This window comes from Amphiura filiformis, chromosome 7, assembly GCF_039555335.1.
Source record: "Amphiura filiformis chromosome 7, Afil_fr2py, whole genome shotgun sequence".
NCBI classification, from domain to species: Eukaryota; Metazoa; Echinodermata; class Ophiuroidea; order Amphilepidida; family Amphiuridae; genus Amphiura; species Amphiura filiformis.
In genome coordinates, this window is record NC_092634.1 from 19,382,190 (window position 1) to 19,402,449 (window position 20,260).

The window sequence follows — 20,260 nt, forward strand, 5'->3', positions numbered from 1 at the left end:
TGATCCCGTTGACATAGTAACATTACGTAACTTCGATACCGGTCTTCGATACTGAATAGTTGTTGAGTGCACATAATATGGAAAGCCATTGGGGTATTGTGTGCCTTCCAAAGCGCCTTATAACATGTTCTCATTGTGTTGTGGAATCCTAGCCAGTATTCAATGATAGCTATAGAGGCCTTGCGTTTATCGATTAGCTCCAAACAAAGGATTTGAACCGGTTTTTCCCCGTAATCATGGCGCAGTGCAGTCCATTCAATCAAATGTTGTCATCAACCTATTTGATCGTAGTGCATTTTGTTATGTGTGTGAGACGAACTGTCGCGGTAGATGCAATCATGCTTTTGTTGAATGCATTTGAGTAGTCCGCCATATTTACGGGATGATACGTCATATGCACAGCCTCTATTCAGTTGGTCGTTGTATGATTTTGTTCTTTCACTCATTCAAATTTTATTTATATCATTTGAAGACTGAGCCTATTATGATACATCCTCCGTGGAACAGTTTCAAACAAATATAGCTAGGAATTATTGGGGCAGAGGTTATCTTTTGAATCCTCTTAGAGGGCTATCATTTTTTTTCGGAAGGGGGGTCCCAAATTTACAAAAAGTCTGCGTCAATAAAATTGCGCACCCCTTATTTCGGCAACAAAAATTTTATGATCTCAAACCCAAATCAAATTGTATTGAAATCAGACTTTTTGAATAAAATAACACACTTTCTGTGGTCACCGTGTGACTCCCTACATTTTGGTCATAAAACATTTTATGACCCCCTCCTATTATTCTTTCCAAGACTTTATGACCCCGTATATTTGGGACCCCCCCCCCCTTTCGAATAAAATGATATAACTCTTATGACCACTGATGCAAAGGCAAGGACACTCGCGCGAATTGAAAGACTTGTCGCACGCGACAGTTCGTCTCACACACATAACAAATGCCTATACAATCAAATAGGTTCATTACAACATTTGATTGAATGGATTGAGTTACTCTAAAATGAAACGATAAAAACAAAGAATCATGAAAAAAGACACATACAAGATAAAATAATAAAATTATATAAACAATGTTAAAGATAAAATCAAGAAAATAGAGAATAAAATTTCCTTAAATCAGAAAAAAAAAACATTGACAGACATCATAATCTGTCAGAAATTACTGCATGAGATTCGAACCATCAATCTTCTCCACAAGTTCACTTTATCCTCGCACTAATGTATAGTCTAATGCTCTGCTCACTGGGCCACAACGTATCAGGTGAATGACTACCGCATTATCATGAACAAGTTTGTTCGATCTTGTTCATAATTGTATGTGTCGATAGGTTTCACCCTTTAACTACACGTACCCTTAATGATCAGTGATAATAGTCGGCTTTTACAGGGATGGCGCTCTCTCATTTCCATGAACTCCATAGCGCCATTAGGCGAACGTTTACGGTACGTTAAGAGTGATATAATTGATCTGCCTGGTCTATATTTTGTGTGTTAAAGAAAGTAGACAAAGTACAGGACTTCAATTAATAATCTGTAATACTTCTGGCGAGATGTCACAAGACAATTTTCCAAAAAAAATATTGATATTAATCCGCGATGTTATAAGGCCCGCCGATTACGATCTGATCAAACTGTAGTCTGCAGGACAGGTTAATTGCTCCTAAAAGCATCCCGTCCTGCCCGAACCTGTCCATCATGTGTAACTTTGGTTTGTACGGAATCGGAGTACAGGCGCTGGCTTACATTAGTTTAGTTTAGTTTTTATTTAGCTTTGCAACATATACAAAGATACAAAATAATGATTAAACAAGTACAAAGCATCAAAATGTAACATACAATAAATGTGAACAAACCACTAAATGCCATCCCAGATTGGATATGCATACACGCCACAACACTAAAGATTACAAGGCAAGGATCAGTGGCGTAGATTTCATGTTGACATGGGGGGGATGGGTTGGTAAATTCTTGAAGTAAAGTGAATCCGGCCCCCTTTTGGGGTTTATGGTACAGATGCGCGAAAGGTTTTGCCATATTGAAACTAAATTGATAAAATATGGTGCACAAACGCAAAGCGTGAAAAATTGGCACTTTTGGGTCTAAAATAGCCAAATATGAGATTAATTTGGTCACAAACCCACACACATGTGTCAACATTGAGGAGGGAGGTTGAATATGGACCTCCCTCTAGCAATTTTTTTGGGGGAGTTATCCCCCATCCCCCGGGATCTATGGCTATGCATCTATAGCTCATGAAACCCAAGCAACGTATGCAGGCTTATTTCCAAAACAAAACAAAAGATGGCTAGGGACGTGGAGGAAAACAGAAAAAAGACATATGCCTACATACGTATAAATTCAGCAGATTCCTGTTTCAGAGCACTAACAGCCATATGTTTTTGACAGCCTTTTTGAATGCCATTCTGCCGTTTATGGACTGAATTAAAGATGGTAAGTCGTTACGATCTAAGTACTCAATCTAGTTCTAAGTGACGTACCGGGCACACACAATATCCATAGGGCAAATTGCGACGCAAAAAACAATTAATGCTAAAATGAGCCAAAATAAAGATAATTATTGTGGCCCGCAGAGGAATAAATAAAGATGAAGAGGGTCTATGATTTTATGTTGTTGTTCAGTTACACAGGTTGCTTTAATTTTGACGGCGTCTCACTTTTCTAACAACGCCTTACATTCTGCTTTAATGTTAGTATGAAAGCTATACTTCCCGATGCCAAGTTCTCGAAAAGTTGCGAGAGTAAACTTCCTGTATTTAGCCATACCGTATGTGCAAATCATTGATTACCACATGAAAACCTTAGTCCAACAAAACACTACAAATCTCCTCATATTAACGTCCTGTCGTGACACCAGCATTGCGTCTTGTTTGCAAAACATGGACCACATCCATTGCAGCAAGAAATCCATGATTGGGACACTCCATGTTTCTGGTGGCAAATTACGTGGTATTTACACGCAACAGGAGATAAAGTCAAAATTACGATATTTTTTAATGAATTAGGTTTTGTTTGTTTTTTCAAACCTGATTTTGGTTTGAATTGGGTTAGTTAATTTTTTTTTTTCAAAAAGTTTTTCAAAAAGTTACACTTATTTGTAATCAGCTAAATTTGTTGTGTTTGTTGGTCAACAGATTAATGTAAATTAATATCTTAATTACTCTCTGAGAACAAATTTTGTGGTAAATGGTTTTGGTGCAAATGTTGCTCCGTAGTTTCCTTCCAAGGTGACAGGTGGTGCATCATCTGGTTTGACAAGTGAATATCGGTGAAGTAGATGGACGAAAAAGATGAAAATCTCCATTTTTGCCAAGGTCTCACCAATGCAGATACGTCGGCCTAAACAAACAAATAATAATAATAATATTTATAAAGTATGGCAAGAATTTTCTCAGTCAGGTTAATTAGCGAGTTAAAGGTAGACGAGGTATTGTCGAAGCAGCCAAAAAAGTCCATTTTCATTATCTAAATCAATTATGTTATTGAAAATAGCACTTTGATGTTTTGCAAAAATTCATTCTACAAATCATATATTTTGAAAACTTGCTTGATTTATTGTTGTTAATGAGTTATGTACGTTTTACAAAAGTCTTGTTATTTCAGCACTATTTACTTAACTTAACTTAAGAACCATAGGACCTACAAAAGTATATCTGTACTACTTTAATTCTTCTACACACTAGCAATGAAAAGATCAATGCAATTTTTGCCAAAGTTCACTACCATTCGCAAGATGCTGTGAACTACCAAATCGCAACAGTTAAAATAGTTGCTAACCTTAAGATATTTGAAAGAAGTTTTGAAAAAGTACTAAAATGTATCATAACGTCATAATTTCATATGCCAGTCGAGCACATACATGAAAATATCAAATATTAGCGACGGTGGCCGAACAAGTTCCATTAGATTCAGTTTCCGAACAGAATGATGATAATATCAAGTTAATGCATATGAAACTACGAAATGAGGGCACCTTAACATATCAGTGTGTTGGAAATTCAAGTTGACATTGACGTCGATCCCTAATTGTTCATATGTAAATTCTTATCAATACGTTAAAAAAATATAATTGATTAATCAAATAAACATCTCAAAAAAAGTAACTAACCCCCTTAAAAATGACCATTATTCCATTTAAAACCATTTAAAACGGGTGATTGTACTACAAATCTGTAAAATGCGTTGGAAGCAGAATTTATTTCTGCGCATTTTGACACCTAAATTTATACGATAACCCAGAAAACATTAAAACACCAGTCAATTTAATGTAGCGAGGTCCAGATTTGAAAGTTGAACTTATATACAATACGAAAACGCTCAGATATCATTACACAGATTTCCTTCCATTATACTGAATACAAAATCAAATCTTGGGTTACATTGATTTAAATGTGTGCTGTGACGTCAATATTTAGCCAATTGCAACAAATGAGGTGTCAAAATGTGCAGAAATAAATTCTGCTTCCAACACATTTAACAGATTTGTAATTGAATAATGGTCATTATTTCAGGGGGGTTAGTTACTTTTTTGAGATGTTTATAATTTATCAACAACTGAAGGCATATCTCAAAAGTAAATGTTTATCATCTGATCTTTTTTTTTTGTATTATACACTGTTGCAGAACAAGGAAGTTTCAACCACAGAGCACAGAGAAACTGAAATTTAGTCTCTTTTGTTCTTTTATTACTTACCAACTCCAAAAGGACACACTTCCTCCTTCTCAAAATATCCATTTTCATTAATGAATCTTTTAGGTTTGAATCGGTCAGGCTCCGGGAACACTTTTGGATCTTTCATCACGGCGTATGTGTTTGAGACGATGGTTGCACCCTTCGGAATACGGTACCCATAGAGTGTGGTCTCGGCACTGGCCGTGTGGAAATCACTTAGTGGTGCCAATACTGCATGTCGTTGCATCTCCAAGAGAGTAGCCCTGGTGTATGGTAGTTGAGCTTGATCGGAAATTCGTGGAAGTCGATTACGACCAACAACTGAATCTATTTCTTCCTGGATCTTCTCTTGGATATCTGGATATTTCATCATGTATAAACAACACCAATCTAATGCCGTTGTTGATGTATCAGTTCCAGCTAAGAACAAGCTGTACAGACCAGCTCGCATGTTATCTTTTTGGAGATATGAAAATGGGTCATCAGTTTTCGGCGTCTCTTTCATTGTTTTCAAATAAACGTCTATAAAATCCTTCGGATTTTCAGCGTCGAAATCTTGTGTGTGTTCGTCGATAAGTATGTCAACAAAATCATAGATTTTTTGAACAAGATTCAATATTTCTTCAGAGTCTTTGGTTGGATAGTATTTTGGAAGACATACTGACCACATGCCTGCCCCCAGAAGATGCACAATACGGTTATTCAGATAAGTAAGATTGAGAAAGTTTTCATCATCATAATCATGACGCTTTCCAAATACGACAGCAAATAATACATTAGACACACTGTTGATTAAGAATTGACGTGGTTTACACGGATTGCCTTTGAGGGCGTCTAACTCTTCTAACAGCGCCATAGATTCTGCTTCAATGTTAGCGTGAAAGGTATTCTTCCCGATACCAAATCCTCGAAAAGCTGCGACAGTAAACTTCCTGAATTCAGCCATGTGTTTATAAGAATGAACTGCAAGCATAATTATAAAATAAGTACAATTAATTTCTCCAAAACGTTTTTTCTCAAAAATAACCTCCTCTCTTTTACAATAATAGCCCGTGCTTTAATATTGTTGGTCACCAAACGATAAATGTTTGTGATATTACACCCAAATAACAAACTTTGGCACCCGGTTACACACATCTCTTTAAAGGGCATATCTATTGCAAAAACAAGTTTAACTGCATTCGAAGAGAATAATTAGTACATTACAAGTTGGCAGTCGTTGCAATTTTTTTATTCGTATTTCTCCTGAAACTGTGTTGGTAAAATGCTGGCTCGTACGGGTCCTCCCCCGTTCGAAGTGAATTTGATTCCAAGGCAGCGGGCTGATGACGTACAGTAAATGAAGAGGACTCTATATGTTCACGAGTAGTACATAACACATGAGCCCTAGAGCTCTTATGATGTTCATTCATGTATAAATGCGCCACATCACGAAAAATTGGGAATGGACAACAAAATGTTAGCTCCCGGACCATTGCAATTGTTTATTTGCATAATAAATACAATATTGATGTGTCACGCTCAATTCTAAACTCTTACGGTAACATTGATCTAAAATATTTTTATTTTTTTCGTCAAAATATTTCTCATCATGTTGATACATAATTTATATGAATTGTAATACATATGAATTGTAATATCACAATTTACTACTAAATATAGAAGCGGCCTGATTTTATCCATATGTGTAAAAACCATTAAATTGGTAATACTTGATTCAGAGTTAGTTTCTGATAACAAAAACAGTATACGTTCTGTGCATTGAGTGTTGACAGTCCATTCTCTCAAAGCTGGCACACTTCATTTCATGACATCACAGTTTTTCTAGGTTAAATCTGTCTCATTCGAAGGAACTCACCGCTTACAATTGGTTTTGCGGAATATCAACTTTAAACGACTTATTTTCTCTAAAAAGGAGTCATTTTCATTGTCCTCATAATATTAGCTTTCCAATGATATGATGTTGTACGAGCAATATATATGCCCGTTAATTAGTTGTTAAGGTTTCTATTCTGAATTTGTGTGGTTTGGAAATAGTGTTAATGGTTTCAATGAAAAAGAAAATCAAGTCAAATTTGGTATCAGAATTTTTTCTTTGTAACAAGTGTGTCCTTTTCAGATAAGTATTTCAGTTTTCCTTGCTGTGATGCTTGTGAGATATATGGGGGTAGGTTCAAAATGGTAAATAACTTTTGGGACACCCTGTATTTAACATAATTACTTTGTATTATTTTACCTATCGAAAGCTGAATTTATACTACATCGCTGAGGGATAGCGATTGGTATTTAGCCAATGAGGGAGGGCGTGTTTTGTTGCGTTGGGAAGAGCGCTCTACCTCATTGGTCAAAATTACAATCGCTGGTCACTCAGCGATGGACTTTTAATAGAGAGCCAGCTTTAATCTTACGCCTACTTACGAGAACTGCCAAACATTCGTTTTTGCAATTCATTATTGTGTCCTTTGTTGCAAAGTAGAGGGTTGTTGTTTCCTTCCTTCATGATAGAAAAATCGTTGATTACCACAAACACTAGTCCAAATAAGTCAAAACTGTAAATCTTCCCGTATTTCTGACCTAGTCGTGTTGCAAGCAGATGCATTTCTTCTTGTTTGTAAAACATAGACCAAATCAGTTGTGGAACGAAACCTATTATTGGTAAACGCCATGGTCCTGGTGGCATATTGCGTGGTCTTTGCATCCACCAGATGACCAACAGAAATGACAACCCGAGCACCAAAACTGACTTCACATTCACTATATCATTCATGTCTAGCGCCATGTTGAATAAAGACACTGGGAAAATTTCAGTCGGAAATGAGTTTTCCATATACGCTGCCAATATAATAAGGGCACAAAGTTCAAAGCATGACGCGCAGGCTATTTACTCAAAACAAATCATGCCTGCAAACCCACGCATAATTAAAGGTGCACCACTCATACAACATTAATGTTTTGGATTAAAAAATATTATCCTGTTTTGCCAATTGAAACATAGCTAAATCCTAGTTAGTTCTAACTAGCATTGAAAGTCACATTTTAATATTTGGTAAATGTTTGGAAATATGGCCTAAAATACGCGTTTTTAGGGCGGTTGTCGAATGATGTGACAATCAAGCCCAAATATTTGTTATGCATTCTAATCTTTTTTAATAACCAATCATCAAAAAAATATTAGCCTATACTCAATATTTTAAATGCATAGAATTGTGCTAAGTCTTAGATTTTTGTTACTACATTGCATGTTTTTGGCCAATTTTCCCTCAATTTTCTCTCAATTGCAAAAATATTAGAATTTGAATTTTATTGCGAGAATTTTTTTGATTAAAAAAATGTTTAAAGAAAAGTGGTCTTAGAAATATATGATTGAAGTACATTTACATTGTTTGAAACGTATATTTTAATGATTTTGTCATGCGCTTAGAAAATAATATGGACAATCTGAAAACAGGTTCTTTTAACAGCATTTTGATAAATGTTTTTTACTACCACTGTAGTACCAGCCACTGTCGTATCAGCAGGTTCATCTTAGGGGTGATACAATAATTATCTGTACTCCGGGGTGTTGAATTGGGAAATTGGCTAATTGGGAAATCGAACCCACGCTTTCAAATTGACTTGATCGTGAATATTGCACTGCGAAATTTAGGCCGTAAAATATTTGATGTAATATATCTAAGTTATTTAATCTATTGCCATTCTATTTCCAGTAATGTTTAAGTTCTAACGAATGTTTGATGACGTAAAATAGATAATATATTTCTGCCAGATATTATACGTAACATATTATCGATTTTACATCAATATTCAAGGTATAGGAGCCTCAGACTGGTTGGATGATATGATGGATAAATTCCATGTTAGTCTTCAAGATGACAGTCATACATGTGTTCCCATATCAACACCAATCCATCCACCATTGATACCACAATTCCCTACATGGAGAATAGATGATCTCTCCCTAAGCATGATCATGAACTGTGACAATGTACCTCATTTGCATGATAATGTGCCTCCTCCTGTTTTCCCTTCTCTAACAAAGGAAGATTTCTCCTTGGATGATCACACAAGTTCAGTGTATAGAACATCACTGCCTAGGACAAATACGGTATGGATGCAGAAACTATCACAAACATGTCTACCACTACTAGTACCAGCACACAAACATCTCATCAAACAACTGTTACTGAAACTCAAGTTGGTGAAACATTTCATTCCTTTGATAGTTTACTCAAACAACTACAAAACCTCAAGAAAGCAAATGATGATTTAGGAAAGAACAACAGAGAGATCAAATGTGAACTCAAGGAATTTAAAGATATGCACACGCAACTAGCAAAAGCTTTTAATGACATGTGTGAAAGAAATGGAGTAAGCGCAAAATATGAGCCTACAATCCAAACTTGAACAAGGCCAGTTTCAAACTCAAAAACAGGCCAGCAAATGTGCAAATGACTTTATCCCCGCTCCAGTTCAACAGAAGAGAAATACGTGCCCAACACTTGCCCCTCAAACTACATGTATTACTTCAAATCGCTTCAACATACTATCTGATCAGCTGACTGAGAGTGAAACAGTTCCATCAGCAACTAGTATTTCTCTGATGACACCCCCAAAGACAACATCTCACCAAAATCAAAAGGTGACTAAATCACCAAAGTCAAATCCCCCGCCAAATTCTACAAGCAAACAACCACTCAAGAACAACTCGAATCAAGCCCAACAACAGTCGCCAGATTCACAACAGATAATCATTTTTAGCAACTCAATCTGCAAAAAGATTGATGGTGATCGCTTTAACAGAGGTAAATCCACAAAAAAATTTTGCAAAAGGAGGCTCTACCATCGTAGATGTACAAAGTATCTAAACAAATACTCAATAAAATCGCAAAAGCGACATCTAATTGAGAAGAAAAATGGCCTACGACGAAAACACAAACACTTTTAGAGAATACAGATTAAACATTAAGTTACATTACATTATTACATAGTGCAGTTTTGAAGTGTTGAATACTACAAGACTCTAGAGCAGATGATGGTAGGTTATTCCATTCTGATATGGTATTTGGAAAGAAACTGTATTTGTACACATTTGATGATACTTTCATGGACCGGAACTTCAGAGGATGATATTGTCTGGTGCTTGTGACGGTTTGCCTGTGAATATAATCAGGAATTGGAATTGCTATATCTTCTGATTGGATTTTATACATAGTTGCAAGGCTAGTTACGGTACCTTCGGTTCTTTTATAGTTATTAACCACAAACCTAGCCGCTCTGCGCTGCACCATTTCTATTTTTTGGATATCAGATGTTGTATATGGATCCCATACAGCGCAGGCAAATTCTAAATGAGGACGAACAAGAGCTATGTACATTTGTTGTTTGATGGACTTGGGACAACGGTGTAAATTTCTACGTATAAACCATAGGGATCTGTTCGCCTTGGCGACAATATTATTTATATGCAGTGACCATTTTAAATTATGAGATATTTCGACGCCCAAGTATGCATGATGCGTCACACCTTCAAGAATTTCATTTCCCATACTATAAGTACATACAATTGGATGACGCTTTGTGGTGACTCTAAGTGTTTTACATTTGGAGATATTGAAACTCATTTGCCATTTGTTTGACCATTTGTACAGTGATGTAAGGTCAGTTTGCAGGATGTCGTTATCATTAGGTGTTCTGATAACCCTATAAAGGAGGCAATCATCTGCAAAAAGACGAATACGGGTTGAACTGTCTATGTGGGAGGCAATGTCGTTTATGTAAACCAAAAACATCAAAGGGCCTAACACCGTACCCTGCGGGACACCAGATAGAACTTGGGCCGGTTGGGCTGATTCGCCATCAACGACAACTTTCTGCGTTCTATTCATTAACCAATTTTGTATCCATTTCCAGATTGAACCCCTTATACCATGGTCTATATAATGGTCTAGCTTCTTAAGCAGTCGTTGATGCGGGACGGTGTCGAAGGCCTTTTGAGAATCGAGAATTTGTAGATCTGTTTGCAAGCTTTTATCAAGATTTCGTGCAAGGTCTTCTATGGTAATTATCAATTGAGATTCACAGCTATGGTTTGATCTAAATCCATGTTGAAAGTCAGAAAGAATATTGTATTTTTCTAAATGAGACATTATATGACGAAAGAGAATGTGCTCCATGATTTTGCATGTGACTGACGTGAGGGACACTGGCCTGTAATTGGCCGGATTGTTTTTCGGCCCCTTTTAAAATTGCCGTAATATTGGCAGTAAGCCAGTCACAGGGGATGTCACCTGTTTCAAGTGATTGGGAAAATATAAACTTGATAATGGGAGCCAGTTCCTGATTGAACTCTTTCAGTATATATGAAGATACTCCATCAGGTCCGGAGGCTTTCTTTGGATTTATGTCCTCAAGGAGTTTTCTCACTCCTTCTGTATCTATTGTCAAATTATTGATAGTGGGGAAAGGATCACCTTCCATTTTGGGTATTTCCGTGGTGTCTTCGATTGTAAAGACACTCGAATACTGGTAACTGAGGGCTTCTGCCTTACTTTTGCTGCTGGATATTTCAACTCCATCCACATTAATTGTTGCAACTCCACAACTCTCACGCCGGATTGTTTTGACGTGGGACCAGAATCTTTTCCCAACAGTTGTACTCCCTGTGTTGGGCGATTCATCTACCAGACCCCTCAGATAATCATTTTGGGATTTGGTCATTTCTTTATGAACAGTTTTTCTAATTTTTCTGAAATGTTCCCATAGAACATCAGACTTGTATTTCTTAAATGCATTATAAACCCGTTGTTTTTTACGGATGAGCCTTTTTATTTCGGGCGATAGCCAGGGTACATCCCAACGCTCCCTGATATTTTTTTGAGGGACATGCTTCTCTACCATCCCACCGATTTCATTGGTGAAGTGCGACCAGTTTTCACTGGTAGAACGCTCATTGCTCGTAAGAAACCTTTTTGGAAAGCAAGCGCATCATTCTTAAAACCTTCCTTGTTCATTTTCGTGTAAACAAACACTTTACGTGGAGGTTTTGTAATACGCTTAGCTTTAACATTGATCACAGCAATTACTATCCTATGATCGCTCATTCCAGGGCAAACATCGACCTGCTCCACCAGATCTGGGTTGGTGGTTAATAAGAGGTCTAGGATGTTATTCAAGCGGGTTGGTTCCTTTACTTGTTGGATTAAACCATGTTCTTCAACGGTATCCAATAAAGCTCTGTTGACTTTGTAGCCATACTGAGGATTTGTCTTAATGGTGTTGGTTACCCATTCGACATCTGGACAATTAAAATCACCACCCAGGATGACATTAGGTAACGTACCATTCTGTGTTATCTTGCTTAAGGAAATATTTAATTGTTGGATAGGTTCAGCTTTGTTATCAGTGGGTCTATAAAACGATCCTATGTGTAGAGGTTTGGTACCTGCAATTTCAATCTTGCACCACACTATTTCAGATTGAGTGTCTAGGGAATATTCAGTGGTGGATACATACCTCTTTGTTACAGCTACAAATACACCACCGCCATGAATGTTCCTGTCCTTACGAGAAACATTATACTCGGATGGGAATACCTCTGTCGTTGCAAAGGAGTTATCAAGATGTGATTCTTGACCACAGATGATGTCAGGTTTATGGGTTTCTATCAAGTCTAAAAGATCATGTTGCTTCCTGTCACTCTTGAGACCACGGCAGTTAACTAGCATAACTTTGATGTTTTGGGGTCTCTTTTTGAGGGTATAACATTCTCATCCCTATTACCTTGGTTACTAGTTGGTTTGGGACTGGATGTTATAACATCATCCATGTTAGCCATAAATGCAAATGAGTCATCTAGTATGTCTAGAGACTCCAACATGGAGAATTCATTGGATATTTCAAAGTATGGTTAAGGACTGCCAGTTCAAAGATCCGGAGTATGTAGTCCTCCAGGCGTGGACGAACAGCACATCATAGGAGCTAAGTGCAACTTTCAAAATCCGACTTAAAGCCACTCAAGCGCCCATAACTCGACCAAATGATATCGTAGAGCAATAGAAGAGGTATCAAAATGCGCAGGAGAAAGCTGCGCTTTATGTACATTAAATAAGTTTTTGCTATATATTTCAGTTCCTGATATATCTGACCATCTATAATCGTTTCGATACTTTCTGGGTTGAGTTTATTATAGAGGAACCTTTTTTTTTGTATACACGTTCGATGTTTTTATCAATTATATAACAAATCCACATTAGACCCCAAATGTTTTTTCAGGAAATAAAAGATTAGATTACCATAAAAACGAAACAGTAATATTTGGCGGGGTCTAATGTAATTTTTACATAGAATTTTCAACGTTTTTTCTATCCTTATTCTTGCTCAATTAAAAAAATATTTTGGCGTATATAAAATTGAAATAAAATTCTCTGCTTCATAAACGACATCAAATGTGCCACAATTGGGTATCATGAATCGTTATATGTGATGTGCAGTTAATATTCATATTTTCTTTTATACAGAGGATGCTTCAGTTTTGACAGGAAAAATATTTTCTGGAAAACCCTCTCACTCGGTTATTTCAAAAAAGGTAACCACGCTTCCCTAGAATGTGCAATAAATTAGCATTAACAATTTTCTTATTTTAACAGCATTCTAGAAACTCTTGCAGTATGAGGAAATGTGGTGTATTTTGATACAAAGAACAAACTTTATGATGCTAACAGTGTTAGTGATACTTATGATGACAATGATGAAGATATTGATAATGTAAATAATGAGAGTGATGACACTAATCATGGTAATGCTATTTTTAAGAACGCTGTATAAGTATTGATTGTAGTACATGTAGTAATGATGTTTTAGCCTGTACTTCTGTTATGGAAAATGAAAATTTGGTGAAAGATGTAAACAATGGTAAAAACTGTGATGATGAAGAAATTATCAAAGTCACAACACATAACTATAGACGAATCCAACGAGCCAAGTCGTGGTCAGGATTTGGTCGGCCATGACGGGTCCCCGCATGCACCACACTGGTGTAGTGACTGCCCAATTGGGTGGATTAAAGCCGCTTAAAATTCGATGTTAGATTCTTTTGTGTTGTACACTGTCATTATTCTTTTGTCTACGTGTAGCACAGGTGATAGAATGCAGTTTAAAATACCCTCCAAGGCCGAATCATTTCACATTTTAGGTGAGATGGAGCCGACGGGGACCCAACTTTGGCAGCCATTAAGGTGTAGGAATGCGTGAAATTGGATTCGTCTATAATGAATATCATATCATATCATTTTATTTGCCAGCAAAAAGACACATACATATAAAATATTGCACAATATCAAAATTACACATAAATATATAAATTACACATGCAAAGATATAAAAATGTAAGCCATGGAAGGTCATAAAGCAAGAAATTGAAATTGAATTGACCCATGTTGGAGAAAATAGAGAGATGGCATGCCTTAACCAGGAACAATTTAAACAAAGGACAAGAGAACCCCTGGCAGGGATAGCCAGATAGTGACAAAGTCACTTTTAAAGTGGCTAAACCTAATTGATTCCCACAAGAACACAGACAATCAGCACAGGGGAACAGGGCAAAGGATGAATCTACCTACATTCTCCAACATAAGATGAGGCGTGATAATACAATGTAAGCACAACCTTTAGATAAAAAATAAGCCTAAGCCCAACTAAAAACTATTTTGAATTCCAGCTAATTGTTTTGAAATGTTTTTGAGATTGTCCAGGAAATTAAATATACTAAACAAGATTATTGGTCTTTGAGAGATGGAGGAAGTTGATCAAAATAAACTGGAAAACGATTGAAGACAGTGTATTTAAAACTATCGGTTCTAGCATAAGAATGTACAATCAAGTGCTGTAAGGTAAAAAAATAATGATATCGTAAATGTAAGTGTAGTTAATTCTGGTATTAATGAAAACAGTTCAACTTTACGTGAAAAACTTCTTGCTAAAAATAACTGTTTTGAATGAAAATGTAAGTAATGATATTGATAAGGACAATATAAATCACAGCACTAATTGCTCAAATAAACTTGACAAGACCCCAGATAAAAATAACACAAGTAGTACTAAAAGTAGGCCCAGTAATTTATATTTCAATCCATCCAGACTAAATGAAGATAATCAATATTTTACTAATGACAATACTTGTGAATATTAAACTAATGAAAAATTTAAGGAAGGGGTATGAACGTTTGGACAGTATTTATTGTGGGACATTAGAGCACATCAGACATATCGAATTGCATTCTGAATACGAAGAATGGCCTTCTGATATCAAATAATTTAGATTTTTGAAATTCGCAATGTAATACACATTTTATGGCAAATCATTAAAATTGATATTTTTGGTATTTAACAGTACTCGAAGTAAACTTTATAAATCTACCTAAAGTGTATGTAGGTGGGATGAAAAGCCGACGATCAATTGAAAATTTTGACCTTTCGTATTGAAGATATGGATTTTTTCCTAAACACCAAAAAAATTAGGTCTTTTGGGGAAAAAATCATATCTTCAATATGAAAGGTCAAAATGTTCAATTGATCGTCGGCTTTTCCTCCCAGCTACATACACTTTAAGACTATATCATTAAATTTATATAATTTACTTCGAGGACTGTTATATCTCCAAAATGTGAAAAATATCAAAATTTTAATAATTTGTCATAAAATTTGTATTATATCGTGAATTTCATAAAATGAAAATTATTTGATATCAGAAAGACATTCTTCGTATTCAGAATGCAATTCGATAGGTCTGATGTGCTCTCATGTCCCACGCTCAAAACGCTCATTCCAGTTCCCTTAATCACACATTTAACTTTTCAGAAAACAGTTTTTCTGTTCTAAACTTAAATATACGCAGCATGTCTAAAAACCTTGATAAAATAAAGTTCTCAGTAATTGCAATTCAAGAGACTTGGTTTAAGGGATGGGTTCATTAAAGTAGCGTTCTCCGAAAAGTTTTTCGATAAATTCATTAATTTCTCAAAAAGTAAAAATCTCAGTTTAATAAATAACGGTTAAAATGAAAGCCATTATGGGGGCCTAATTATCGTATCATTATAATAGGTCTGGCACCAATGCAAGCATATGTTTCGGTGTCCCAAATTCATAGTAAAATATGCTGACGCTATTTTTACAAATCGCCTGGAATTGCATATTTAGGTTTTAGCGATTGCTGAAAAAGACGGGTATATTTCTGAAAAGCGTTTCCGCTTGGAATGTAGATGCCTATTGTGGAGCTTAATGTCCGTGATTTTAATTTATAAGCTCTTTCATTGACAATTTGCAACGTCTTTTGCACACCATGCGGGTCGCCTGCTTGAATCCCGATATTTTAAAAATTATGGTTTTTTTAAACCAAACAACCAGCAAAAAGAGTTCTCTAAACTGTCCTCTAACCGCAGATAACATTAGATCGACTGTGCTATCGGTAGAATTTAAACGAGAATCAAAAGTGTTCGCCAAAGTCATGTAAATATGGACTATCGCGGAATATGGCGTTTTAGTAAAAAGTTGCATTTTTGCCAGTGATTATTCTGTTCTTGCTATGAAGAACATTATGAACTTACCTCAAACGTAGAACATAGTTGGCAAATATATTCCGGTTCGACTATGACTTATTCCAGATCCTTGATCTTTGCTATTGGCAAACTTATGAGCATATTTGTATTTTGTAAAATGACGAAAATATTGCAAAACTGACTACTCCACCAGCCATACTTTAACATCTAGTTACAACGTGTCATGCTGTCCTTTCCGATTTTGACAGAATGCCGTAAGCGTATTGGAATTCATATTCTGTCCTATTGATTTGAAACAATTGATTCGAACCAACGTCCTTGATTCTACTGTAATGTGTTCAGAAGTTTATGGATCTTGATCAATTGTGCAACAGCTGTGCTCAGTCTGTCGTATAATAAGCGTCTCTCTGTTATTTACATTAGATAAATGATTGGGAAATAAAGAGAGTTTATTATCGTGAGTTCTATATATGTTTTTTGGTTTAGTTTATCACTATGCACAGCTCCAAGATATAATATAATAGTGCGTTTTATTTTTTTTAATTCATCCCATTATTTTGGCTTCAAATGGACATAAACCATTTTTTACAGTTATTACTGATATTATTTCTTGACTTTTGGTAAACCGAAATAATAAACTATAAAACCATTAACTTATGGAATATATTTCCTATAAGGCGCGTGAAAGTCGATTCCGAGTTTATCGTCCCCCGCCCGCGTCACTTTTTGGAAACCAAAAATACCCGTGTCAAATTTTCAAAAATGCCAAAATAATTCATTATTTCCAAAGTATCAGTGTTTTCACCAGTTTTAGCAATTGGAAACATATATTTTTGTTTGTAAAACATATATTCATAACTTGGAAGCAAAACCAGGCTCTTTTCTAACTTTCCTTACCCATATAAAAACATGTTTATAAATCACATGTATGAGTTTGGCTTTAAATCAACACGCATTTTATAGGTCAATAATGAAATCTGATGAAATAGTGAAAAATGAAAAAATGAAAAAGTCACCTCACCAACCTGGAAAAAAGGACGATAAACTCGGAATTGACTTTCATGGGCCTAATCTATACTGTCATGTTGGTGCAAAGTAGAGCATTTGAGATTGTCCATCAGGTGGTAAAAGTTGTTCCTGAGAGCATCTTAAGTCCCGCTGCCTTCAAATTTCAAGCCGTAACAGTATCAGAAATGTTGAATGATACCAGGCAGCTGTTAATTGCCTAACCCACCCTTCCCCCATAAACCCCTGGCCATAAACACAACACATGCCCCTCACATCCACACACCCCGCTCTGCTTTCACTTACTTTGCAATGGAGCTTATAACTCCCCATTAAGAACTCAGGAAATCATTTTGTATTCTTACATGTCAAAACTAAGCATAAGCCTGTCATTATCTTGCTATTCGGGGGAGCACTTCAATTATATGAGATCTACTAATGACGCCTAATAATTTCAAAAGACTATTCGGCAACATAATCAGTGATAAATATAATAAAAGTTGTAAATGAAACAATAAAAGCGTCTGAATCAGGATGACGATAGATCCAATGGGAAACAAGTGTGTGTGTGTGTGTGGGGGGGGTGGTGGATGACAAACCATGTGATCTGGGTGATAGCGAAAGGGGGTCTTAATTCAGTGATCCCAGCGAAAGTATAAAATGGTAAAACAAATTTAAATTGTATATAAAATGCCTAAAAGTGAAGGATAAATCATTAAAATTGTCATTAGATATATTAAAACGTTTTGGCAAGAACCGAGGAAAGCAGCAGTATTGATAAAGTTAAAGCCCCGTTCAAATGCTGAGCCCTGTCCTATATTTTGTTAATCTTTTAAATCAGTTATCTCCTCTTGGGATTGTTCTTCATTGCCAATGCCATGATTGCTTTTTATAGTCTGGTATAACAGTACTGTTATAATATGTTTGACATATTTTGGATTTTAGTATATTTTGATGTTTTTCATAGTGCAATAGTATTTTGGTCAAATTAATATTTGCGTGCAATATGATGCTTTTCTGATCTAATACTTTTTTTTCCTATAGATGCAATTTTTGATGTATTTTAAAATTTCTTAAAGTGTTTAATATTTTTAATATTTATATGTATGTTCAAATAAGTAATTTTACATGTAATTTGGCCGTTTGGCCACGATATGTTAAAAATAAAATACCGAATATAATAATAATATCTGATTTCTCTACATACTATGTAGAGAAATTACAGATTCATGTAAAATAACTTATTTTGTCTTTAATACAGGGCTTAATGTTTGCACATCGAAACTAACAAAGGTGCTGGGCAAGGTGCTAAAATCTAAATTTTGCTGATTCATGGATTTCTACATTCTCCGGATGAAATTACTGAACAGGCTTTTTACAGCCCTACATAGGCCTACTACGCATCAGTCACCTTCGCCATCCTAGAAAATAACGCCACTGAGCTATTATGGAAGTCCCCCGGACAAGACAAATTTCAATACCATTTAAAGCTCGAGGTACTTGCCCACTGAAGCATGATTAATAGCTGCTAGTATTGCATAATATTGTAAAGCGTTTTCTATCGGAAAAAAAATATAGTCTGGTCAGTACTAAAAGCGCAGAGTGATTTAAAAATATTACTATAGTCTGGACAGTACTAAAAGCGCAGAGTGATTTTATTTATTGCATTTTTAATTAAAAGAACCACTTTTTAGGTAAGTTACACAGCTGAACTTGTGATAGTATTGAGATACAACAATATCATGGTATAAACAAGAATATGTTCCTTTGGTAAAAATTTCTGTTGTCTCTACCCTTAAAGCAGATATGTCCCTTGACTATTATAACTTATCTGATTATAGCTTAGAAACAATCAATAGAATTGATTCTCATGTTGGAGGTGTAGGCCTTTATATCTCAAATAATATTGACTATAAATTAAGAAACGATCTTAGTTCTCAAAATGAAATTTATGAATCTTGCTTTATTGAAATACAAATGTCTAATGACAAAAACATTATAGTAGGAGTTGTATATACATGTTTGTAGGCATCACCATCACAGTATAAATGAATTTAACAATCAACTTGAAGTTATATTAAATAAAATTGCTTTAGAAAATAAACTGGTTTACTTAAGGGCTGGGGTATGAATAGACTTCTCCGTAGTCCACTTGCCATTGTGCATATTCAGAATTACCTTTGCATTTAAAACTCCGATTGTGTGCACAATTGATAGATTTTCCTGATCTATTCAGTCACCGTACGCCCTCTGTTAGCTTGATATTTTTCGTGAGTAACGTGAGCAATTCTCCAAAATCATGAAAATAAAACAGACTGCTAGAAAATCACTGGTAGGCATGAAGGAGCCCTCTTTCAAAAAATATTAAAAAACAAAAGTAAGGCAGGACACAAATGATCACTTAGAATGCCTACATCTAGGGCAACTAGATTTGCTTATAGACTATTTATTACATTATATTATCGAGATTGATAACATAGGCCTATTTCTAAATTTCTCAAAGTTCGACTATGGCATAGTCTAGGGTATGAACGTTTGGACAGTATTTATTTTGGGACATTAGAGCACATCAGACATATCGAATTGCATTCTGAATACGAAGAATGTCATTCTGATATCAAATAATTTAGATTTTTGAAATTCGCAATTTAATACACATTTTATGGCAAATCATTGAAAATTGATATTTTTGATATTTAACAGTACTTGAAGTAAACTGTATAAATCTGATGATTTATACTTGAAGTGTATGTAGGCGGGATGAAAAGCCGACGATCAATTGAAAATTTTGACCTTTCGTATTGAAGATATGGATTTTTTTCCCCAAAACACCAACAAAAATTAGGTCTTTTTGGGAAAAAAATCCATATCTTCAATATGAAAGGTCAAAATTTTCAATAGAGGTTATCCACTTCACTCATGTGTGACTTCTAACAAAGGCGCTAGTTCCCGTAGTATTCCTCATTCAAACAATTCAATACACGACCTCGGAGTTACCTGCATGACTTT

General features: G+C 35.5%; 1 protein-coding gene across 1 annotated transcript in view; it reads right to left on the reverse strand.

Moving 5' to 3' along the window:
• Positions 1-1,114: 1,114 nt before the first annotated feature.
• The window catches only part of LOC140156851 (cytochrome P450 2J4-like), a 28,784-nt gene continuing 9,638 nt past the window's right edge, over positions 1,115-20,260 (reverse strand). The window contains exons 3-4 of the mRNA XM_072179845.1: positions 4,716-5,657; positions 1,115-3,361 (exon numbers count right to left, since the gene is read on the reverse strand). Of these exons, the coding sequence (XP_072035946.1) occupies positions 3,180-3,361; positions 4,716-5,657 (1,124 nt within the window). The 3' untranslated portion in view covers positions 1,115-3,179. The remainder of the gene's footprint in view (positions 3,362-4,715; positions 5,658-20,260) is intronic.